This window comes from Loxodonta africana, chromosome 17 (assembly GCF_030014295.1).
Source record: "Loxodonta africana isolate mLoxAfr1 chromosome 17, mLoxAfr1.hap2, whole genome shotgun sequence".
Classification (NCBI taxonomy): Eukaryota; Metazoa; Chordata; class Mammalia; order Proboscidea; family Elephantidae; genus Loxodonta; species Loxodonta africana.
Window position 1 is genome coordinate 14,118,531 of NC_087358.1, and position 27,152 is coordinate 14,145,682.

The following is a 27,152-nucleotide window of genomic DNA, read 5'->3' on the forward strand; positions in this document are numbered from 1 at the left end:
TTTATGCTGATTACCAAATTACTAGATAAATACTGATATAATATGATAAAGCCAGCTTCTTGAGTAGAGACTCTCCCAGAGCAGATGCTAATTAGAAATGCAAATTGCTAGATTCCAAACAGAATGAACGACTTTGCTGCCAGGTATCTACTACATCGACCACTTTGATTCTTATGTGCTTGTCTCAGTCACAGGGAGTTTTGTAAAAGCTGCCCCTTGTTTTCCATCTTTCATGGCCTTTCCTGTTGGGAGACATCTAAAGTGTATTAACACTGCAAGCTTTATTTTGTAAATGTGGTGCCAAATCCCTGATTGCCATTGTTTTTATGGTCGTATTGTTAACTGTAGTAATTCTCAGTAAGTTCATTTGATGAAACTGTTGCTTTTGGGGACTTTTTTCCACTTCATCATGTGTACAGATTTTAATCTGTTATAGTTGGCAGCAGTATTAAAATGGTGAGTAAAGAGTCCAGGTTTGCTCCTGTTTGTAACTAGCCGTTTCTGGAAGTATTTTCTTGTTTCTATTTTGTCCCTGCTGACTGTGCTTTGGCCTTTGTCTAAGCATGGATTTAGGGAGAAGGGCTCCCTCATGGTCTATTCCTTTGGTATAAAAGTATTGAATCTTGGCCTAAGTCTGAGGGTGGTCTGTCAAATCTTTGTAGGTGATATGCAGCCAAAATCCACTTTTCAGATTTACATTTTGGTGATAGTTCTCATTTGTTCATTCTGAATATATCTTTCCTTATTGTATTCTGTAATACAGGATCATCTGGAAATGAGAACTGGTGTGTAGGGTAACGCTATTCAGCTATATGCATTCTCTCCTAATGGAGTCAGCTTTGCTCTTCCCCGAAGCACACTGGGGATGAACTTGGGATGGACTCAGGCTAAGGTACAAGGCCAGGAGTTGCATGACTGGGCCGATAGCCAAGGCTGAGGAATGTCTTAGCCACAAGGAGAAAAACATCTGGGCCTGGACATGAAGTCCCCAGGAATGCTGGCTGCCCAAGGACTTGGGAGGAAAAACAATAAGGCTTAGCCCCAGCTGGAACGGTATATAAGATTGTATCCCCTGCTAGGTGGTAGTGGAGCGCTACTTTGGCCCAGCCACTGCCCTGGACCATCTTGTACATAAGTTCTCCTAATAAACCATATGTCCTGATCACTGGTTCCTTAGTCTTTCTTTGGTCCCTTGGAGACACAGTCAACCAGATGCTGCTGGGTTGTTACTCAACAGATGAAATGTTGTTTTCAAGTATAGTCTTCTACACTCTGGGCTAATGCAATGGTCTTGTTGATAATCTAACATAACAGATAATCCAAAAAAGTTAATTTTACTTTGGGATGCATTTTGTACTTTCTTTTGAGTATGTATATCTGATATGTTCAATGTTTCAGTCCTTCTTTAATGAAAAATAGTTCTCCACCTTTTTCTGCCTCTACACAATTTACATTTGCTCTATATTTACATGCAAACCATCCTGCCCCGCCATCCCAAATAACTTACATGAATGCATATTTCTTGAGGATACAGGGAAGCAATTCAAGTCAGTGGTTCTCAGATATGATTTAAAATCATCTGGACCCATCTTAGGAAACCCTGGTGGCGTAGTGGTTAAGTGCTACGGCTGCCAACCAAAGGGTTGGCAGTTCGAATCTCCCAGGTGCTCCTTGGAAACTCAATGGAGCAGTTCTACCTTGCCCTATAGCGTCGCTATGAGTCAGAATTGACTTGACGGCACTGGGTTTGGTTTTTTGGGGACCCATCTTAGAGACTGACTCTCAGCTGCTGGGCTTATAAATTGTAATTTTTAAAGGTTGACTGATCATTGGCCAGATTTGCAAATCACTAATTTATATTTTGAAATAAAAGATCTTTTCTTATAGCAGAGTCAGAATGTGGGGATGAAATGCCAAATCTACCAGCCTGGTTTCAGAAAAAGAATCGATGTTTGTAGTCAAAAAAGCTACAATTTGCCTTGGATCTTTCCTCTGGAGAATGCTGTAGATTTGTCATGGATAATGTTTCTGAATTCAGGTGGTCAGGCTTTGGAGCATCTAAGAAGTTGGCACATCCAGGGAATGAAAGTTTGATGAATAATGAACAGCAAATAGACCCTAGCAGGAAGGATTGCAACAATAACTTTGTTTTGTTGACTGTTGACATCTTCACCTGATTAAAACCTTGGGCCACAGAATTGCTACCCATTAGTCTCTATGTAAAGAGGAATTATTCTGCGCCTTTAACAGCCAATCTTCTGTAACTTTACAAATTCCACCTTGCAACAAATTTCACCTTCTGGCATAAAAATTATAAGAATCATTACAATTATTTCAACGTGGATCTTGAGATGACACTTTCATCTTGGAGAGCTTGAATTCTAAATCTCTACCTCAGGATATCATGTTATTATTATTTTCACTGGCGAATTGTTATTTTTCACAAGGTGCTGCCTATTTCTGTAAGATAGATTGACCAGATTTTGGGGTGTGGGGGGAGGAAAACTGAATAACTAGATTCAGCTCCTTTGAAATACACAGGAATCAGGACATTTGATAGGCCTTATTTGAAATACACAGGAATCTGGACACTTGATAGGCCTTATTTGCAAATCAATATGTTGTACCCATAAAAGAAAGGTGTGTGACTCAGTTTCCTCATTTTTGCAGTGATTAACTTAGAGTAAACCAGGATACTATGGCCATATAGTATGATGCTTAAGTTATTTAATAGAAAATGCAAGGCAAGTCCTATAGAGTAATTTTATGTTTCTTCCATATACTTCTTTTATATTTCCTAGGAAACATCATCACTTATGCTTATCTGGGAGTAAGACTGACCCTTATACAAGGCTAAGAATGAGCCACCTGCAATCTGAAAAGGTCACATATTCCCTGGCCTCCTCACATCTACTGATCTTGATGAACGGTTGAGTTACAGTGGTAAATAACAACAAAGAGAACTGAAAAGAATTTTCAGAAAGATCAGGACTGGCAATGAAGTCCAAAAGATCATTGCTAAATCCAAAGATCATTTCTTAGTCTTGATTTGATTTATCAGCAGCATTTGAAATGATACTTCCTACTCCTTGAAATACTTTCCTCACTTCAGGCTACCACATTTTCCAAGGATTTTTCCCCCTCTCCAGACCCTCTTTCTCATTTTCCTTTGCTGGTTTCTCTTCTTCTCCCCTGCCTCTTAGTGTTGGTATCCAAGACCCAGTCATTTTGCTCCCTTCTCTCTTTACATTTTCTCCCTTGATTGCCTCTCATGACCATTCTCATGGTTTACGTATCATTAGTATGCTCATGATTCCCAAATCTACATCTCTAGCCTGAACCTCTTACCTAAACTCTGGACTCAATATATCCACTTGATATCTAATAGGCACCTGTGATGGTTAATTTCATGTATCAACTTGGTATGCTCTGGTTTCCAGTGATTTGGACAAATACTAGACAAGTTGCTGTTCCATAAAGTAATCTAATGCAATGTAATGCGATCACTTTCCTTACTATAATCTAATGTAATGTAATCAGTCAGTTGCAAGAGGAGTTCCTTAAGGTGTGCATTTATCACCTAATAGGCTTTATCGACTCATAGCGATCCTATACGACAGAGTAGAACTGCCCCGTAGAGTTTCCAAGAGGCACCTGGCAGATTCGAACTGCCGACATTTTGGTTAGCAGCCGTAGCGCTTAACCACTACACCACCCAGGTTTGCCATGAGTCAGAATCGACTGGATTGCAGTGGATTTGTTTTTTTTTTTTTTTTTTAACAGTCTCTATAAGGAGCGCTGGTGGTGCAATGGTTAAGTGATAAGGAATACACACACACACATATATCACTGGGTTTGCTTCTCTAGAAAACCCAAGTTAAGACAGCGTCTTATCTTTAGCATGTTCAGAACTGAGCAGCTGATCTTTCCCAACACCTAGGCCACTCACAGATTCCCTCACCTCAGTTAAGGGCAACCTCATCTTTCTAAATATTTATTTACTTAACTCCTCTTTTTTTTTTTTTTCATGCCCCCCACCCAATCCTTCAGGAATTCCTTTGGTGTGCCTCTAAAATAAATCCAGAATATGATCACCTCTCACCACCTGCACTGCTACCATACTGTTTCAATAGTTTCCTAACCTATCTCCCTACTTCTACCTTTAGCCCATACAATCTATTTTCAACAAGCAGTCAGAGTAGATGTGATAAAATATATGATAAACAATGTCACTTTTGTTAAAATTTCCCAGTGAATCTCTATACTACACAAAGGTAAAGCTGAAATCCTTACAATGACCTGAAAACCATACTGGGTCTCACCATTCCCTCTCAGACCTCATCTCATAACTTGTTCCCTTACCTCCAGTCACATTGGTCTCCTTAGTTTTCCTCAAATATCCCAGCTGTGTCACTAGCCTCTGAGCCTTTGTACTGGCTGCTGTTTTAGTCTAGAATATCGATCCCCCAGATAACTGCATGATTTACTTCCTTATCTCTTTCAAAGGTTGCTCAAATCTAACATTCTCAGTGTGGCTATTCTTATCACCCATATACAAATCTGTGCACACACAGTATCTCCCAATCCCACTACTGCTTTATTTGTCTCCATAGCATTTATCACATTCTAATAAACTCTATAAGAAGCCCTGGTGGCACGACGGTTAAGCGCTCAACTGCTAACCAAAAGGTCAGAGGTTCCAGCCCACCCAGCGGTTCCATAGGAGAAAGACCTCACGATGTGCTCCTATAAAGATTACAGCCTAAGAAACTCTATAGGGCAGTTCTACCCTGTCACATGGGGTCTCTACGAGTCAGAATCGACTCGATAGCACCTGAAACCAACAACAATAGACTCTATAAGACATTTATTTTTATGATTAATTTCACCTTCGCTTTCAGAAGGAAAGCTCTATGAGGGCAGGAATTTTTGTCTGTTTTGCTAAATGCTAAACTTTCAACAGGTAGAACAGAGCCTGGCACAGAGTTGACACTCAACTGAGGTTGTTGCAGGAACTTTCGAACAATGAAAATTGCCGTGAGCATGAACGTGTTCCCGCTCTCTTCTAGGCATATATGCAGTGATAACTGCATATAATGTACTTGTCCCTGCATATTTTCTCTCTTTACAAGAAAATGAGTTCTTTAAATAAAATAATTCTATCTCATTTCTGTATTTTCTGAACCAGCAGTGTGCTTCATTTAAAATAGGTGGTCAATAAATGCTGATAGAGCTAATTTATTTAGTCTTTGCTTATTGTGGTAAATATATATGTAACAAGGCATTTGTCATTTCAACACATTTCATGTATACAATTCAGTGGCATTAGTTATGTTTACCATGCTGTTCAACTATTAACATCATCCATCTCCAGATTTTTCAGTCATCTTTAACAGAAGCTTGGTATGATGATATCTTTTTTAGATAACAATAGAATATTGGTTACATTAGATCAAGGACAACATAAATCAGTGCAATGAGTGGAGTTATTCTGCAACAAACGTTTAATAATGAGACCAAATATTGTTACCTTTATTTCAAGTAAAAATTATAAAATTAAAATTTTAAAAAATCAAACAAAACATAATTGGAGAGTAAAATATCTTTCTCTATGTAAAGTGCTTCTCTTTGAAGGCTCTAGGGGAATGTCCTTCCTGGTCTCCTTTAGCTTCTGTAGCTGGGGCAAGTGTTCCTTGGTTGAAAACAGATCCTCACAAGGTGTCTTCCCCCTGTGTGTATGTCTGTGTCTGTTTTCCCATTTTTAAGACACCACTCAGAAGGGGTGGAGTCCTGGTGGTACAGCGGTTAAAGTGCTGGGCTGCTAACCAAAACGCTGACAGTTCCAACTCATCAGCCACTCTGCAGGATAAAGATGTGGCAGTCTGTGTCCCTAAAGATTTACAGCCTTGGAAACCCCATGGGGCAGTTCTACTCTGTCCAGTAGAGTATGAGTCAGAATCAACTCAACAGCAGTGAGTTTTGGGTTTTTTACTCAGGAGGGATTAGGACTCACCCTACTCTGGTATGACTTCATTAACATAATGATGAAAAAATGCTATTTCCAAACAGGGTCACAACCACAGATACAGAAGCTAGGCTATTAACCTGTCTCTTGCGGGGAGGGGCATGGTTCAATCCATTAACATTGGCTCTCTGCTTCTGTTTTATTAAATTTTATACCAATTAAATTTGGAATAATTACAGAATTTTAAAAAACACTCTCTTATAAATTAAATTTTGCTTCTTTAAAAGTTTACCAAATATAAAGTACTTACGATTTTCTCAGGAAATCAAAGAGGGAGTTTGTTTTTTTCCAGTTGAGATTCATCCAACAGAAATATGATGCATCAGGTACCTCTGTGGATTTCTTAAAGGGAAATATGTATTTACTGAGGACTAGACTTGGAAGTACTAGATCTTAGAGATTGCTTTGGGAATGTGAGAAAGTCATTATTTTCTGGCTCTCTAGTAATTTATTTTGAATTTGCTAAATTCACCAATGTGTGAACTGGTTATCAAAGCTTGATAAACAGCTTATAAATCTCTTTGAAGTTGGCATAAATAAATATTAATGAGTCAATTTTCAAGAAATTTAAAGCCAGTTTCTTCTTCTTCTGTCCCCATAAGTAAAAAAGAGAATCTCAGTTGTTTTATTTAGAAAAGAATCAACACTTTATTAGAAATAAATTATGTTTCTCAAGATAGTCGTAAGACTATTTATTACATGAAATCAGACTACTTGCATAAAAATAGTGCTCCTTGAAAATTCACCTAGGAGTTTCATATGATGAAGATTTTGTATAAAACTCACTTATTTATAAAACATGAAACCAAAAACCAAACCCGTTGCCGTCAAGTCGGCTCCGACTCAGCAACCCTATAGGACAGAGAACTGCCCCATAGGGTTTCCTAGGAGAGCCTGGTGGATTCGAACTGCCAACCTTTATGGTTAGCAGTTAAACTCTTAACCACTATGCCACCAGGAAATTCTGCAAACTACTAACCTTCACCTGTTTGACCAAGGCCTCATAGGGCTGATCTTAGGCTAGTGAAGAGCCAAGATATCAGGCACCAAATGCATAACAATGTCAGAGTCTTACTAACATTACTCTATTGAAACTATTACTTGCTTCCTGTTTACAAAGGACAAAAAAGACTCAAAGTGTTTGAGTGGATTGCCAGGATTTGAAACCATGTCTGTATTTGAAATAAGAAAAATGGACAATTTCTATGTGATATATTTTAAGAATATATAAAAAAAAAGAAGACACTCCAGGTCTCCAAAACACATGATAAAAAGGGAGGATGGATGGGTGGATGAGTGGATCCATCTATTGATCGATCAATTGATTGGGAGACAGATGATAGATAGGAAAGCTCTGGCCCTGAAACATTAAATGGCATGCCTCATATTAATAATCAAGTCTGGACTTGGTCTCAGAATTTTTGTGCCTATTCTTCCTTTAAGGAGCCCTGGGGGGCGCAGTGGTTAAGCACTGGGCTGCTAACCCAGAGGTCAGCAGTTCAAAGCCACCAGCTGCTCCGTGGGAGAAAGATGTGTCAATCTGCTTCCCTAAAGATTTGTAGCCTTGGAAATCCTATGGGGTCACTATGAGTCAGAATTCATCTCGATGGCAACAGGTTTGGTTTTTTTGGTTTTATTTTCCCTTTTGGAGATATTTGATATCGTAACATTGGCATTTCATTTTCTGGATATAAATGATTCTTCCTCATAACTATGAAACACTCGAAATCTTCAAAGTTTTTTGCACTTCATTTTAGGAGAACTCTTTACAGCGAGACCTGTGAAAGCCAGAACTCCACGGCACTGCCTTGTTTTTCCAGGTCTCACAAGTTTTCTGCCTGTGACAGGGTGCAGTCTCACCACTTTTCCATCTCTCCTTTTAGTGCAAAATATTTGAGTTTTCCTTCTCTGACAGGTTTCCACCTTACACCGGTTTTGGCTTTGGCAGGTTTTACTGTACATCCTTTCTAGAAGTTCTGGCCCATGTCTGATTTTTATAAAGGGAAGAGAGAGGGCAAAAAGACATGGACTACTGCATATGGTTGGGAAGCTTATTCATTGTATAAGGATGCCCAGCTCAAAGGAGTGGACATGAGTGAGGGCTGAAATCCCAAGTGATATCGTGGTGCCACTATTAATTTGCATAAAGGTACCTTATAGACACACATGGGCCCCAAAAGGACCCTGGAAGTTAGGAAATGAAGGCGAAGAGGTGGTTATATATAAAATTTTCAGATTCAATTTCTATCAGAAATTAATTAAAGGAACTGATGAGAATAATGTTTATCAAATCAGGGAATCAGTAGCTTCTGCTAATGCTTTGAAAATAGAGAGGAGTATAATTCTATTTCAGGAGAAAAATGTAGGATGAATATCAGCAGCATGTACAGCTTCACTGTAAGGATATGAGAACTATTACTAAGGGGGCCAGTAAACATGAAAGGAAATAGCTCTTTACAGAAGGTGAGAGAAATAGAAAACTCTCACATTCTCTGACGTTAAGACTCTGTTTCAAAAACTTCTTAAAGTATTCTTGGAATCGACCACCATGACACTGTATGCATCACATTTTCAGAAATCACGACACCATCACTGTGACGGATTCTGGAGAGCCTCTGAAGGAGCACTTCTGAAAGCCCAGCTATCAGGTCTTTATTTACTGGATACATAACAGCATTTTCTATTTTAAAGCTGAATGCCTTTGAAATTCTAACAATAACTACCCATTTTTTGACAACCAGGCATCATACTAGGTAGTTTGCGTACATATTTCCTATCTTCACAGAAAAGAACACTCTATAGGGTTGCTTATTAATGAACATCAAAGACCACAGCCTACAGTATGGATTGCACCTCAACATAAAGAAAACAAAAATCCTCACAACTGGACCAATGAGCAGCATCATGATAAATGGAGAAAAGATTGAAGTTGCCAAGGATTTCATTTTACTTGGATCCACCATCAACAACCATGGAAGCAGCAGTCAAGAAATCAAAAGATGCATTGCACTGGGTAAATCTGCTGCAAAGGACCTCTTTAAAGTGTTGAAGAGCAAAGATGTCACCCTGAAGACTAAGGTGTGCCTGACCCAAGCCATGGTATTTTTAATTGCATCATATGCATATGAAAGCTGGACAATGAATAAGGAAGATCTAAGAAGAATTGATGCCTTCGAATTGTGGTGTTGGCAAAGCTATGTTGAATATACCATGGACTACCAGAAGAACGAACAAATCTGTCTTGGAAGAAGTACAACCAGAATGCTCCTTAGAAGCAAGAATGGTGAGACTGCATCTTACATACTTTAGACATGTTGTCAGGAGGGATCAGTCTCTGGAGAAGGACATCATGCTTGGCAAAGTACAAGTTCAGCGGAAAAGAGGAAGACCCTCAAGGAGGTGGATTGACACAGTGGCTGCAACAATGGGCTCAAGCATAACAACGATTGTAAGGATGGTGGGGGACCGGGCAGTGTTTCCTTCTGTTGTTCATAGGGCCGCTATGAGTTGGAGCCAATTCAACAGCACCTAATAACAAACATAGGGTTGCTATGAGTCGGAATTGACTCGACTGCACTGGGTTTGGTTTTTTTTTTTGGATTCCCTTTTTATCAACAAAGAAACTGAGGCTTAAAGAAGCTAAGCGACTTGCTTACTTTCATGCAGCTAATTGTTGACAGATTGCAGATCCAGAAACTTGCCTGTCCTACTTTTTTAAAACCTGGGCTCTTTCCACCACACCAAATTAACCCCTATTAGAAGTGCCATGGATTAAATTATGTCCCCCCAAAATTTGTGTATCAGTTGGACTGGGCCATGATTCCCTGTATTGTGTGATTTTCCTATATGACGTAAAACCTGCCTCTATGATGTTAATGAGGGAGGGCTGGTGGCAGTTGTGTTAGTGAGGCAGGACTCCACCTACAGGATTGGATTGTGTCTTGGGCAATCTCTAGAGATATAAAAGAGAGAAGGGATCAGAGAGAGAGGAGGACCTCATACCAGCAAGAAAGCAGTGCCGGGAGCAGAGTACGTCCTTTGGACCCAGGGTCCCTATGCTTGAGAAGCTCCCCGACCCTGGGAAGATTGAGGACAAGGACCTTCCTCCAGAGTCGACAGAGAGAAAAAGCCTTCCCCTGGAGCCAACACCCTGAATTTGGACTTGTAACCTAGTAGACGGTGAGAGAATAAATTTCTCTTGTGGTATTTCTGTTACAGCAGCACTAGATGACTAAGGCAGAATTTGGTACTAAGAGAGTGGGGTGCTGCTCTAACAAATACCTAAAATGTGGAAGCAGTTTTGAAACTGTGAATAGATAAAGCAGTGACACCAGCGTGGACCAGAGCAGCCGAGAATCTGCAGCAGCAGAGAAGCGGCAGCCACAGAGAACTGACAGTAGCAGAACCAAAAGACCAGTGCAAGATGGCACTGGAGCTGACCCACAGGCGAGAGAGCTGAGTGCCTGTGCACAGGAGGCTTCCTGGAAGAGTCGGGTGCCCCTAAGCACTTATCGGTAGAGCTACAGAGCTTTGGAACACTTGCCCCAGCAGGGAAGATGTGGGCATAAGCCAAGAGGCCGGAAAACCAAGAAACAGAAGTTGAAGACACAAGGAACACAAGAAGCTGAGCTGCTTCAGTCTCAAAATGTATGGCCATGACCTCAGGGGTTTCAAAGGGTGGAGCCATGGCCTCCGGTGTTTCTAAGGGTGGAGTTACCATTCAGATGGCTGAAGAGAATTGTGTGTCTAAAGCTGAGGGAGCAGAGTTGCCATCCCAGTGGGCCTGGAAGGCAGAGTTGAAGCCAAGGGCCAGGGACCTCCACTCAGAATTTGGAGAGTATGGCCAATACCTAGAGTCTAAAGGGCAGGACCATTGTGTAAATTGTATCAGAGAACAGAGAATTATTTTCAAAGCTTTGAGGACTAACGAATTTGTTCTGCTGACTTGCTTAGTGCCTGTTATGCCTTCTTTCCCTTTAGTTTCTCGCATTTGTAATGGAAATGTCTAGCTTGTGCCTGTTCCACCACTGTACCACTGGAAGCAGATAACTTGTATTCTAGATTTCACAGACGAAGAGGAATTTTTGGATTTTGGGCTTGGAGTTAAGACTTTTGCTAAGATATATGATGAGGAGAATATGTTTTGCATGTTGAAAGGATATGATTCTGGGGGGGGCTAAAGGGTAGAATGTCATGGATTGAATTATGTCCCCCAAAAAAGGTATGTATCAACTTGGTTAGGCCATGATTCCCAGTATTGTGTGGTTGTCTTCCATTTTGTGATTGTAATTTTATGTTAAGAGGATTAGGGTGAGATTGTAACACCACCCTTATCCAGGTCACCTCCCTGATCCTATGTAAAGGGAGTTTCCCTGGGGTGTGGTCTGCACCGCCTTTTATCTCTTAAGATATAAAAGGAAAGAGAAGCAAGCAGAGAGTTGGGGACCTCATACCACCAAGAAAGCAACACCAGGAACAGAGCGTGTCCTTTGGACACGGGGTCCCTACGTATGAGAAACTCCTAGACCAGGGGAAGATTGAGGACAAGGACCCTCCCCCAGAGCAGAGAGAGAGAGAAAGCCTTCCCCTGGAGCCGATGCCCTGAATTTGGACTTGCAACCTACTAGACTGTGAGAGAATAAATTTCTCTTTGTTAAAGGCATCCACTTGTGGTATTTCTGTTATGGCAGCACTAGATGACTAAGAAGGCTTCACCTTAGGGGAGAAAGTGGCATTTTAGCTAATCAAAATTTTGATGTAAGATTTAAAAACAATTGTATCAAATATAATAATCCACACTTTTTCCTACTAAAGTATAAACTTGTTAAACTTGCCATAATTTTAATGTACATAATATATTTAAACTAACAAACTGTCTTTCATGGAACTGGTCATCAGTAAGTTTGCACACACACGCATCACACATACACCTTTAAATTGCAAATTCTAACTAATTACAAAAGAAACACAGAGTCGCTGCTTACCTGTTCAGACAATTTCTGCCCGTTGAGGTGAGCATGCATTACAGCATCACTGACAAGCAAGTGGAAGTTCAGGAGCACGTGTTCAATGTCATACGTTCCGTGCATCGCGTCTGATAGCTCTTCCAATGACCGGATGTATGCATGCCAGTGTGGATTAAGCTCTGCCATGTGCGCCAAGCAGCCTCTCATGACATTGAGGCAGTACCCCATACAAGGCTTACTGAGAGTCAGGCCCTGGCAGTGAGGGCAGTACTGCATTTTCAGAAGGGCTCGGCTGCACTCTTTGGAGAACTGCAGATGGTCTGTGGTATTGATGACTTCAATGCCTAGATTGAGTGCCTGCAGGAATGTGCGGCTGGGCAGCAGTGACCTTCCCATCTGCCCCATTACTCTTTTGGGAATGTTACCAAATGGGCTAATGTCCTGGCGGGCCATACGGATGCATTCTGAATACTCCACGGAACTGCCAGTCACGCCAGGGTTAATCAGATGGTTGTAAACCAGAGGGAAAAGACTGTCAAAGAATCTGTTCACAAATTCTTCAGGATTAACATCTGCACCGAATAAAAAGAGGCCTACATCGGTGAAGAACTCCTGAACTGAAGCAGCAGCTTCTAAGGCCATGTTCCTGTAGGTGTTGCAAAAAAGTATACTAGTGTAATTTTCTGCTTGTCTGATGAGAGTTTCAAGCGTTTCTGTAACAAAACAGAGGGAAGGATGAGAAGGCTTATGTTAAATTTGTGTTAAAATTATTCATCCATCTCAAATAGTAAACAAACTTAAAGCATAGACAGCTAATCTAAGGGCCTAAATGGCAAGTTTAGCCTACAAAACAAATTTAACAAGCCAAGGCTAGCTGCTGGTCAACAACAGACATTACATACAACACGCAAATTTTATAGAGATGAATTTCCTAGACTCAAAGTCTGCTAAAAATGTATAGAAATCAGGAGTGATGTCAGCAAAATGCTGGAGTAGGCAGCTGTGAACTCTCATCCCTTCACAGAAACATTTTTTTTTTTAAAAAAATACACTTTCAGAACGAACTTTTTTGTAACTTTAGAAAACAATAAGAGGTTACATTAACCAAACAAATTCTGATTCAAGAAAAAAGCAATATAAAAATGGTAGGAAAGTCTTGTGGCATGTTTGGTTGCCCTTTCCTTAGCCCCTCCCAGCTCAGTAGCAGCTTTGAAAACAGCAGCGCAAGATCCCAGTGTGGAACCCTTGATGCATGATTCTGGAGGCAGGAGAGTGGACCTCTGTGATAGTTAAGATTGTGTGTCAACTTGGCTGGGCTATGATTTTCAGTGTTTTGGCAGTCATATAATGGTGTGATCACTTTCCTGTTGAGATTTGATATGTGATCACTCCCATGATGGGATCTGCTGTGAGTACGCAGTCAGTTGAAAGAGATTTTCCTTGTATGTGTAGCCTGCGTCTGAATATAGGCGGAGTTTCCAGTTTTTGCACGCACTGGATCCTGCAGCTGGCTTCTGTTCCTCTGGCCTCTAGTTCTCGGGACTTGAACTAGCAGTTTACCTGTGGTCTTGCCTGCCAGTCCTGGGAATCCTCGATCTTCACAGGCTATGAGCAAGAGCCCTGCTCTCCAACCTGCTGATCTTGGGTTTGCCAGCCCCTGTGGCTATGTGAATCAGGAGAAGCCTCGATCCTGATCCACAGACTTGGGACGTTCCAGCCTCTACAACTCCATGAGCCATTTCCTTGAGACATATATACATCTATATGTTTTACTGGTTTGAACCTAGCCTAAGACAACCTCATTCACAAAGTATTGTGTTGTTCTGTTCTAACCTTTCCAGAGGTCACCTGATGGACTGATGCAAGGTGTTCCTCTCTGTTTCACCTAATTTAGAACCTACTCTGGGCAGAAAAGTGGTAGGCATTGCTTGAAAATACCATATGGTGACAGAACAACTTGCAGCCACCTGGGACAAAAGATTAAAGTTGAGGCATATAACAGACCACCTAAAGAGTGGGAGGATAAACTGAGGAGAGAGCTTCTTTGGGAAATTTCTACAGCATTCACAATATTTCATGTATATCGAGGAATTTAGAAAGCCATACACATGCCCAGGACAGGACAAATGTTCGGGAAATACTTGAGAGACCTTACGCTTTCACCATAAACTGCTCTATAGGCTCAGTGAAAGGAGAAAGTGAAGGCTAACAGAACTTTAAATGACCCGACTAAGTGTTAATGGATTTCCGCAGAACAGTCAATCTGCAAACACTGAGAGATGTGAGGTTTGTATGTATGTTTGTTTTTTAAGCTTCCAGCATTCTAGGAAATCTCAGTCAAAATGCTGACTGACCACAAGCTAAAACTTCAAAAATTAAGATCAGCATACCCTAGGGAGGGGGGAAAATCTGATTTCCAGACTTACCACCCTATAATATGTAAATGTCTTGTTTTTAACAACAACAAAATAATCATAAAACATACCAAAAAAAAAAAACAGAAAGAATGTCCCACTCAGAGGGAAGAAAATTAAGAGATCAAAATGATCCCTGAGCAAGTTCAGCCACTGGAGCTATTAAAGATTTTAAATCCACTGTCTTCAATATGGAAACCCTGTTGGCATAGTGGTTAAGTGCTACAGCTGCTAACCAAAAGGTCAGCAGTTCAAATCCACCAGGCGCTCCTTGGAAACTCCATGGGGCAGTTCTATTCTGTCCCTATAGGGTCGCCACAAGTCAGAATCAACATGACGCCAACAGGTTTGATTTGGGTTTGGTGTTAAAAATGTTCAAGGAACTAAAGAAAATTTAAGGACAAAGAACTGAAGAAAACCAGAAATAAGAAGTATGGGGCAGTTATACCCTGTCTTACAGGGTCACTATGAGTTGGAATTGACTCAACAGGTTTGGTTTTGGTTTTTTGGTCTTAAATATGCCATGGCATCCTCACAAATAAACCACTTTCTGAAGAGTACAAACAATGTACTATTGTATGCTCTGACTGTGGCCTGAGACTTACTCATGTAGGGCTGCAACTTTAGGGTGATATGTCAATGTGCATCTACCCTCTAATTAAAGGCAAGAGCTTTGAAAGATTGAAATAAGTGGTACCAAAGGAGTACAAAGAACTCTAGATTGTTAACTAGGTAGGACCCATGTGTTATCGCTGTAATTCCAATGCCCATTAATGTATACGCTACATACAAGGTATTCAATAAGCATGTGCAAGAATGGAAATGGGATGGTAACTGAAGGCTTCCCTTGAGCTTAGCTGCTCTGCCAGATGAGACAGTAAGAACATCAGAACTCCCAAACAGGCCTGATCATCTGAGCTGCTTGGGGAAAATACAGATTGCCAGGCCTCTCCACTGGGTATTCTAGCCAGTAGATTTGTGTTGGTCCAAGAATCTATATTTTTAAAAAAGCAGTCCAAGCGATTCTTTCAACCTGACCAGTTGAAATTGCAGGTATATATAAAATGTTCTCTCTGGTCTTAATGAGTGGGTCAGCAAGGATTGCCCCATGACAATCTGATCCCACAGCTGCCATCTCAGACACTACACTCTGCTTTCACAGATCTACAGAGTGCATGTAAAAACCAAATCGAACCTTTGTGATTTGGACTACATTCAAACCTGCTAAGCTTATATTTTTCTCAATGACACAGGCTTATTTTTCTCAGCAATTTCTGTGTTACTAAAAAAAAAAAAAAAAATTACTTGTGCAGAGCCCTGGTGGTACAGTGGTTAAACATTTGCTAGACAGTTCAAATCCATCAGCTGCTCCTTGGAAACCCTATGGGACAGTTCTATTCTGTCCTATAGGGTCACTAGGAGTTGGCAATGGGAATAGGAAGAGCATCTATTGGAGAGAAAACATGAATAGAGTATTTCAAATATTCTCATTTCTTTTTAAAGGCTGCTCTGGCACTACTGGCAACCAATTAACTTCGATTAACGTGTACAATCGAAATTTAAACATAAAATTTCTGAACAGAGTCTACAATTTTAACTTTATTTCATACTAGCTTTTCTCTCATTTAGTTTCATCCTTCTTTTAAAAAAATAACCATAAAACTGATTTTTAAAAAAATTTTAGGAATCATACTAGAATTTCAAAACTTTTCCCTAATATCTTACACATTAAAATTTTAGTTTTCATAGCTACATACTGGTTTTAGGTGAGATTATATGTTCTCAAATGTTAATGTTCTGATTATCCCATGAATGTACAAAGAAAAATCTGTGATTTTTAAAAATTTTTTTAACTATACTATTCCCTTGTCACAATATAAGGTTTTTACTTTTTTTTGCTTTCAGTTTGCATTAAATCTAATAGTGACACATTAACAGTTAACTGAAATATCTAAACATGTTAGGTATGTTTGTACATGTACATTTGTAATCATGAACATCTTATAAATTCAGTCAAAGAGGAAAACTGTAAACAATGGTCCTAAATATATTAGACTTTTTAATGTTTAGGAATAAAAATGCTTTTGTGAAATTTTTATCCTAATGGCTTGAATTGTTGTTGTTAGGTGCCATCCAGTTGGTTCCAACTCATAGTCACCCTATATACAACATAAGGAAACACTGCCCCATCCTATGCCATCCTCACAATTGTTAGAATGTTTCAGCCCATTGCAGCCATTGTTTCAATCCATCTCATTGAGAGTCTTCCTCTTTTTTGCTGACCCTCTACTTTACCAGGCATGATGTCCTTCTCCAGGGATTGATCCCTTCCAATAACATGTCTAAAGTATATGAGACGAAGTCTCGCTATCCTTGTTTCCAAGGAGCACTCTGGCTGTACTTCTTCCAAAACACACTGATTCGTTCTTCTGGCAGTCCACGGTACATCCAATATTCTTCGCCAACACATAATTCAAAGGCATCAATTCTTCTTCAGTCTTCCTTATTCATTGTCCAGCTTTTGCATGCATATGAGGAGATTGAAAATACCATGGCTTGGGTCAGGCGCACCTTAGTCCTCAAAGTGACATCTTTGCTTTTCAATACTTTAAAGAGGTCTTTTGCAGCAGATTTACCCAATGCCATGTGTCATTTGAATTTTTGACTGCTATTTCCATGGCTGTTGATTGTGCATCCAAGTAAAATGAAATCCTTGACAACTTCAATCTTTTCTTCATTTATCATGATGTTGCTTACTGGCCCAGTTGTAAGGATTTTTGTTTTCTTTACGTTGAGGTGTACTCCATACTGAAGGCTATGGTCTTTGATCTTCTTCAGTAAGTGCTTCAAGTCCTCTTCACTTTCAGCAAGCAAAGTTGTGTTATTTTCATATTGCAGATTGTTAATGAGTCTTCCTCCAAACCTGATTCTGCATTCTTCTTCAAATAGTCCAGCTTCTTGGATTATTTGCTCAGCATACAGATAGAATAAGTATGGTGAAAAGATACAACCCTGATATGCACCTTTCCTGATTTTAAACCATGCAGTATCCCCTTGTTCTGTTCGAATGACTGCCTCTTGGTCTATGTACAGGTTCTGCATGAGCACAATTAAGTGTTCTGGAATTCCATTCTTTGCAAATGTTATCCATAACTTGTTATGATCCACACAGTCAAATACCTTTGCATAGTCAATAAAACACAGGTAAACATCTTTCTGGTACTCTCTGCTCTCAGCCAAGATTCATCTGACATCACCAATTATATCTCTCATTCCATATCCTCTCCTGAATCAGGCTTGGACTCCTGGCACTTCCCTGTCAATGTACTGCTGCAACTGCTTTTGAATGATCTTCAGCAGAATTATACTTGTGTGTGATATTAAGATATTGTTCAATAATTCCTGCATTCTGTTAGTTAGTATGGCCACAAATATGGATCTCTTCCAGTCAGTTCACCAGGTAGCTATCTTCCAAATTTCTTGGTGTAGACAAGTGAGTACCTCCAGCACTGCATCCATTTGTTAAAACATCTCAAGTGATATTCTTTCAATTTCTGGAGCTTGGCTTTTCACCAATGCCTTCAGTGCAGCTTGGACTTCTTCCTTCAATACCATTAGTTCTTAATCACATTCTACCTCCTGAAATGACTTGATAGCATTTTAACTTTACCGTTTTAAACACATATCAGAAACTGAACAATTCAGAAGCCAATCCACTGGATGACTTCAAAAATAATTTTTTAGTCAAAAGTTCATAAAGCAAGAAGTTGAATTTTCTAAAATTCGTTTTTATAGTAACTCTGGATTTGCAGTACCATCACTTCACTTTGCTACCATGTTTACCAAGAACAAGGTTGTTTTCATTTCATGGAACTAACATTATGATTTTAGCAAGAATTTAAACTTGTCAAATGAACAAAATATTTTGCTACTCTGTAAAATATAATCCACACATAAATTGGTATTTATAAATCTAAGATACATTAGGTATTGAATAATTTACCATATTAACTTAATTATTTTTATTGCAATTTTTAACAAATACAAAATATCACTCACTCAAGGTCTGTGAATAATAGCTTTCTATTCAAGTGATAAAAATTGTTACAAATTTTGAAAATAAATAAATATCTTCCAGAATTGTTCAAGGATTACACTGGGGGGGGGGGAAGCTATCTTTTTGTGGTTTTTGACTGAGAATTTCAATAAGATATTTTTCCCATTGTTATCATATCAAGTCTATCAAGACAGAATAATTTCCAACTTTCCTTTTAATCCCTAAAATAAGTAGATTTTTTTAAAGCTACAACTAATTACCGTTTGACTAAAAAATAGAATTCCTCCAGCCTTATGAAAAAACTGATTTATCCATACATAAAATCATTTATGTGTTATCTCACTAAGTGAAAAATGAAATTGGAATACACGAAGTTTTTCTGCACATATTTCAATTTTCAATTTATCTGCAGCTTATCTGCAGATATTTCAATTTAACATTCTATGATAATTCAATAACACTCAAGACCAAATGGTTCAACTTTTTCCAGCCCACATTCCCTTTACAGACATTTTATTACATATATAAATGAGTATTGACACCTAAATCAGTGATTTAAATTTAAATAAAACTGATGGAGATAAAATCAGGGGATGTGCATTTAAGATTACAGTTGATAAATTGCAAAATCAGTGAATATTCATATGCAGGTAGCTTTTTTGGAACGTGAGAAACTTAATATTTACAGGGTTTTTATTGCTTTAAAGAAAGTCAACTTCATAAGGTAAAGATGGTAAAATAACTTTTATAACAACCTCTCCAGCATGACATGAGCATTTTGTGACCATTTTCATGTTTTAAATTATTTTTGATACATAAATATTTTAAGTTACAAACTTTGAAATGTCTATTACAACTTAGGAAACCCTGGTGTCGTAGTGGCTAAGAGCTACGGCTGCTAACCAAAACGCTGGCAGCTGGTATCCGCCAGGGCTCCTTGGAAACTCTATAGGGCAGTTCTACTCTGTCCTATAGGGTCACTATGAGTCGGAATCACCTCGACAGCCACAGGTTTGTTTGTGTGTTTGTTTTATTATTACAACTTAAGGCTGCAGATACCCCATAAATAGATAGGTAGATTATGTTAGGAGGTATTTTCAACCAGTTTTTTTTTTGTGTGTGGGGGGGGGTGGGTGGGTGTGTGTGTGTGAGAGAGTGTGTGTAGGTAAACCTTTTCATGAGTTTTTATAGTAGCAGTCTCATACAATATTTGTCCTTTTGTCTCAACCAGTTTTCATCACACACATGCACTACAATGAACTGTAATTCCCTCTACTCTTTTTAACAAAAAGTGCCCTTTAATAATTCAAATAGTGACACATTTAATAATTCCTTTAATTACCAGTAGACATCATTATAGTCTCTCTGAAGATACACATAGTTAAAGAAAGGAGGCAATTAGTTATTTCCCCAGTCTAGCAATGTTTATACTGGCTTCCTCTCCTAGGATATTTGCATATTTTCTTTTTTTTTTTCATAAATTAAAAAGTGCAATAAAAGTTTTCTGGAATATTACGTTGATGGCGCACTTCTAAATGTTATACAGTATGATTTATAATATCATTCTTCAGGAATTATTCAGCTATACAAATAAATAGTGAGTGGGATATTAATCTATATCACCAAGGATTAACATATTGGTAATGAATCTAATCTCCTAGGGCAAGCACTGCATGGAAGAAATGCTTTCTTAACTTTTCTTCTCCCTCATTTCCCTCCCCATTAATTTGCTCATTGTGATGTTTCAAATATTTCTAGTATCATTTTATAATTGTTCATATTCTCAAAAGCCATTTACAATTTTAGCATGGATTTAAACTCAATTAAGCATTTATGTAACTGGTAAAATCAATGGCAAAACAACGAACTGTGGATTGTTTCACAAACGATTGAAAGATAAAGTTTTCAAACAAATCTAAAAGTCTTTAAAATAAATTCAGAAACAAAATCTAGAAATACAAAACTATTCGCGTTTTACTCATTGGCATAATCATCTATATTTGTACAGAACTAACAGTCTGATATCCTTTATTTGTAGAATATTCAGTTCTCCTTTCTCTTTTGTTTTGTTTTTTGGTTAATTTCAAGAACTCTTAAATATGGGTCTCTTTCCTTTAAAAAACAAAAACATTCATTTAACTCCAACATCTCATCATTCCTGTTCTCATTTTCTTTTTGGCATCTCAAGGAAATAAAATGTCTTACATTTTCAATTTCCATTGACATGCTGCCCATTCCCTTTCAATACACTGAAATCTAGTTTCTTATCCTGACATTCATTCATCCATTCATCCATCCAACCAATATTTTTCAGCACCTGTTTTAAACCGTGGATCTAAACCAAAAAAGCGAGACAAGTGTCTGTCCTCATGAAGTTTATAATCAAAAAGGTAAGAGAGAAAGCATAAAAGCAAACAAATTAATAAATATAATTTATGATTGTGGTAAGTACTATAGAGGAAAAAGACAGTAGAGGGTAAAAATACCAGCACCATTGCTTTAGATGGCTCTAGATCATTCTGTCCATAACCAAAATTCATTGGAAGTCAATCAAAACTAAATTCCCTGATTGATCTATTCCTAATAGTAAACTTTCTGAATATACCAAATTTTATCGAAACTACATGTTTAGCCATTTGGAGAACTGAAAAATTGATACAGAAAACTTCTATCTGGGCAAATCAATTTCCTACAATTTGGCCATTTTAGATAAGGTAAGCAGGGAAACTCTCTCTGGAGAGGTGACATTTGAGTGGAAGACCTCAGCGATGAAGAAGGGCCAGTCATGAGAAGATTGGTTAAAGAGTTCAGAGGAACTGGGGCATAAGATATAGGTGTGTGTATGATTTAAGTGAAAATTTTCAGAGCAAATAAGTTTCTCATTAAGCAGTTAACACATAAATTGTTTTGTGACATTGGTTGCCAACCCCACAATGTGTTAACACTCTCCCCTTCTCCACCCCAGGCTCTCTGTTTCCATTTGTTCAGTTTTCCTGTCCCTGCCTTCTTGTCTTTGCTTTTGAGTTGGTGTGCCCACTAATCTTGCATACATGACTGAACTATGAAGCACATCCCTCATATGTATTATTATTGGCCCTATAAAACCCACTGCCATCGAGTCAATTTCGACTCATAGTGACCCTAGAGGACTGAGTAGAACTGCCCCGTAGAGTTTCCAAGGAGCACTGGTGGATTCCAACTGCCGACCTTTTGGTTAGCAGCCATGGCACTTAACCACTACGCCACCAGGATTCCTGTGGGCCCTATAGACCTGTCTAATTTCTGGCTGAAGGGTGAACCTCAGGAATAACTTCAGTACTGAGTTAAAAGCGTGCCCAGGGGCCGTGCTCTCAGGGTTTCTCCGGTCTCAGTCAGACCAGCAAGCTTTGTCTTTTTTTTTTTAATTTAATTTTTTTTTTGTACATTTTTCTCCTGCTTTGACAGGACTCTCTATTGTGATGCCTTCCAGAGTAGTCGGTGGGGGTAACAGGCACCATCTAGTTGTTCTAGGCTCACTCTGGCAAAAGTTGTGGTAGTCATTGTCCATTAGTCCTTTGGACTAATCTTTCCCTCGTGTCCCTGGTCTTCTTCATTCTCCTTTGCTCCAGCCAGGATGTGACTAGTAGATGTATCTTAGATGGCCACTTGCAGGCTTTTAAGATCCCAGTTGTAGTCAGATGTAGAACATTTTCTTTATAGAGTATTACACCAATTGAGCTAGATGTCCCCTGAGACCATGATCCCCAGCTCTCAGCCTAGTAGCTTGGTCTCTCAGGGCATTTGGATGTGTCTGTAAAACTTCTCTACAACTTTGCCCAGGTCAAGTTGTGCTAACTTCCCCAGTATTGTATACTGTCCTATCCTTCACCAAAGTTACCACTTATCTACTATCTAGTGTTTTTCCTACCCCACCCCTCCCCTCCCTCATACCATCAAAGATTGTTACAAGATTTTGAGAGGTAAATAAGCTTGATGACTTTGAAAACACAGAGGAAAGTCAATGTATTTGGAGCTGAGGTAGCGGGGGGAGAAGAGAAAGGGACAAGGTCAGAGAAGTAGGCAAGTACAGATCATAGATGGTCTTGCAGACCCTGGAAGGGGTTTGGATTTTATTATATGTGGAATGGAAACCCACAAGAGAATTTTAACATGGGATATATGTGATGTGGTTTGCATTTTAAAGGATCACAGTGGCTGTTGTGTGGAAGATGGACTGTTGGGGCAGGGCATGAGTGAAAGCAGAGAGCCCAGTTAAGAGGTTATGGTTATAGTCATGGGTGGACTGGACTGTGGTGGTGGTGGTGAAGTTACAAGTGATCAAATTAGGCATATGTATTGAAAGAAGAGCCTAGAGGACTTACTGTTGTTTGGAGATATGGTGTAGGGAAAGGGATAAATGAAACAGAACTCTGAAGCCTAGACCTCAGCATCTGGATGCACAATGGTGCCATTAACTGAGAGAGGAAAGGCTGTGGAGGCACCAGGTTTGTACATAGTGGTGGTTGGAAATGTAAAGTTTTATGTTGAACATAATAAGCTTGAAATGCCAATTAGAAATCTGAATGAAATTATCATTACAGAGTTAAATAATTTTGGATCTCAGGCTAAAAGTTGAGGTTGTTGATATAAATCTGAGAGTCTTTGGCAAGGAGAGTAAAGTCATGGTACTAGAAGAAATAATCTAAGGAGAGAAGACAGAGAAGAGGGCAGACAACAGAGCCTGAGGCACTCCCATTTTCAGTGATTTAAGAAAAGATGAGTATCCAAAAAGAAAAATGAGAAGCAGTAAGTGAATTCAAAAAAAGAAAAACAGAAAAATGAGTGTTCCAGAAACTAAGGGAAGAAAATGATTCAAATAGAAGGAATAATCCATCTTGTCAAATGCTATCAAGAGGTCAACAGGGATGAGGAATAACAACCGACCATGGGAACTGACAAGAAAGAGGCTCCTCCTGACCCTGACAAGTGCTGCCTCAGCAGAATGTGGGTACAAAAGAAAAGAGAAATCAAGGCAGTACATATAGCTTTCTTGAGAATGTTTGCTATAATGAAAATAGAGAACCAAGGCAGGCACAAGAGGATATGGGGTAAAGGACTTTTTCATTTTTTGTTTTTATGAAGAGGGAGAATTTGCTGAATATCCATATGCTGATATGAATTATTTGATTGGCAGGAAAAAAAAATGATGACTGAGCAGGGGAGATGGAAATTACAGTAGGAGACTCCTTGAATAAGCAAAGGATGTGATTTAGGGTACATATGGAGACTAAAATATTGGATAGATCAGTAGATGTTGCAGTTGCCCAGAATGATGACAAAAGAAATGAAAAGAGAGTGTACCAGTAAAAAAATATTTAGTTGATAAGACAACATGATCAGAAGTTTGATAAATGACAGTACGGAAGATCAGAAAGTAGTAGAGAGGTAGAGAGGAATGGAAGAAACAATGTGGATCGAAGAGCACACTTGCCACTTGCCCACCACAGAAGATACTTGTATTAGTTTCCAATTGCTGATCTAACAAATTACCACAAATTTGGTAGCTTAAAACACCAAAAATTTATTCTTTCACAGTTCTGGAGGCCAGGAGTCTGGAATTAGTATCATGACCCCAAAGCAAGGTGTTGCAGGGCCACACTGCCTTTGGAGGCTCTAAGAAAAAATTCGTTTATTGCCACTTCGTACTTCTGGTGCCTGCCAGCATTCCTTGGTGTTCCCTGACTTGTGGCCGCATCACTCCCATCTTTGCTTTCATGATCTCCTCTGTGTGTGTGTCAGATCTCTCTCTACCTCCCTCTTATAAAAATACATATGGTTGCATTTAAGATCCACCCAGATAATTCAGGATAATCTCCCCACCCCTTAATTTAATCACATCTGCAAAGACAGTTTTTCAATATAAGGTAATATTTACAAGTTCCAGGAATTAGGAACTGATGTCTCTGGAGGCCAATATTCAGCACACTACACTACTGATCATGGAGGATGGGGGGGCGGGGGGCTGTCTACTCTTGACTTATGAAATCAAGAGACAGAGATTCCAGTCAAAGCAATTCCATGTATCAATTGTGTGCGTCCCTTAACCTCTCTAAGTATCACTTTTGTCTTTAATAAAATGGTTTAGATAGTGTCTACTCTGACTGTGGGGTAGGGTATCTGTGAGATTCAAATGAAATAAAGCACATGATCATGCCTGTTCACATCCAGCACTAGAACGATGTTTTAAGACTAATTATTCCTTCCTGCCTCTCCTATGGGATCATGGAATCCTTGAGGTAGTGATTCTATCCTGTTCATTTTTTTGTCTTCTAACCCTTAGCCCAAGGGAGGTATCAACACATTCTGATAGACTTAGGTTAAAATCCACTCCAGTTAAATGCTAGTTGTGTGACTGTAAGTTTCCTAACTTCACCAAGACTTATTTATTCTGATCAGAAAACAGGTATAATAATAATACCTATCTCATAGGGTGGCTGTGATTAAATGAATTTTACATGCTACATACTTTCATCAGTAGCCCTGGTGGTGCAATAGTTAAGCACTCAGATTCTAACTGAATGGTTGGCACTTCAAACCCACCAGCCACTCCATGGGAGAAAGATGCGGCAGTCTGCTTCAGTAAAGATTACAGCCTTGGAAACCCTATGGGGCAGTTCTACCCGGTCCTGTAGGGTCGCTATGAGTCAGAATCCACTCGATGGCATTCAAAAACAACACATACTTGCATATTGCGTGCAGGTGGAGAGTGCTCAACAAACATTAAGGAATCATCACCATAAACATCATCATTACCATCCCTAACTTTTGCTGTGTACTTGTCATGAGCTAGAGAGTTCATTAAGTTCTTTTGTTAAATTAATATACTTGATTTTCCAACACATGGTGTAGGTACTATTATCATTATTGTTATATTACCATTTTACTGATGGATAAGAGCTACAGCTGCTAACCAAAAGGTCGGCAGTTTGAATCCACCAGCCACTCCTTGGAAACCCTATGGGGTATTTCTATTCTGTCCTATGGGGTCACTATGAGTTGGAATCGGCTCTACAGCAATGGGTATTTTACAGATGAGCAAGCTGAGGCACTGAGAGTGTAAGCGATTTGCTCACGGTTTACAAAGATAGAAAGTGGCAGAGTCTGGATTTGAACAAAGACCATTTGGCTCCAGAGTCTGGGTTCAAAACCCTTATGATATACTGTCTCTCTTTCAGTAGGCGGCAAACCTATTTCAACTAGTTGAAAATGGGCATTTGGGATTACTTAAGCCAAGAACAAAACAAACAAGCAACACTTTAAATATGTATGTGAGTATAATGCAAAGATTTCACTGTTAATTTAGCCCACTGGACCATTATGTGGGACAACCCAAATTAACTATTAAAATTATTCTTTTTTAATTGTTGTTGTGTGCCATCGAGTTGATCCCAATTTATCTGTTTTTCAAGGTTTAACTATCAACCGGGATCTCCTTTTGCCTATTACTCTTCTCTACCTATTTCTGCAGCTTTAAACAAACCAAACCAAACCCATTGCCTTGGAGTTGATTCTGACCCATAGAGACACTATAGGACAGAGGAGAACTGCCACATAGAGAGAGTTTCCTAGGCTATAAATCTTTATGAAGCAGACTGCCACATGCTTCTCGCATGGAGAACTGCTGACCTTTCATTAGCAGCTGAGTGCTTAACACTGTACCGTCAGAGCTCCTTTCAGCATCTTTATGACTTTATTTCATATATTAGGGTCAGTTCTATAATCAACTACACTCAACGTCTTAAAGCCTTTATTTCCCACTTCTAGTTAGTTATCAAGAGTTGTTGATTTTCTCCTTCTTTTAAATCTTTCTTATCGCCAGATATTCCCTAAAGCCTATCCCATTCAACCTGGATTATTCTAAAGCTCCCGCTGCTTCCTCAGCCCATTCTTTACTCTCTCCAGTATTGAGCATTCTAAAAGTTTTCCTCCTGCTTTTCAACTGTTTATTTAAATACAATCTTCACTTCACAACCAAGCCCAAACTTCATAGACCTGAATAAACCAGCACATTTTAATTTACGGGGTCTCCAGAACGTGTCTAAAAGCGCACCCAGATGCTAGCAAAGGCATTCTTATTAAGAAGCACGTGTTGTTGTTGGTTGCCTCTGAGTCTGTTCCGACTCGCGGCTACCCCAGCTGCGCAGAGTACAACGCACTCCACAGGGATTTCGAGGCTGTGACCTTTTGGAAGTAGATCAACAGGACTGTCTTCTGAGGCTCTTCTGGGTACGTATTCTAAATTTACATGAATTAATTAGTTGGACTCAAATTCTCTCTAACTACATAATGATATATGACAACCTTAAAGTTTCCTTTTAAACTCAGTTCTATAAAAACCAAATGTATTAAAGTAATCCACAGATGTGTTACTAAAGTAAATGGTCTCTAGCTACAACTGTTAACATCCTCTAAATAGCTGTAGTAATTTAATTTCCTTTGTCATCATATTTAATTATATATATTTTTCTTATTAGGGTAAATCACTGTAAGTCATATTTGCTGTTCTAAGAATTAACTTTAATTTACACCCTCTCCTTGGTGCTGGAAAATTTTTGTGGACTTTTTTTCCAAACACTGATGTATAAGTGGAAATCATACCATCTTACATATTCCTCATCTCATTATTCCTGAAATATCTACCTACAGTATGG

General features: G+C 39.1%; 1 protein-coding gene across 1 annotated transcript in view; it reads right to left on the reverse strand.

Annotated features, from left to right (window-relative positions):
- The window catches only part of GPC5 (glypican 5), an 815,401-nt gene that overhangs the window by 494,229 nt on the left and 294,020 nt on the right, over window positions 1-27,152 (reverse strand). The window contains exon 3 of the mRNA XM_023547271.2: window positions 12,010-12,704. Within this exon, the coding sequence (XP_023403039.2) occupies window positions 12,010-12,704 (695 nt within the window). The remainder of the gene's footprint in view (window positions 1-12,009; window positions 12,705-27,152) is intronic.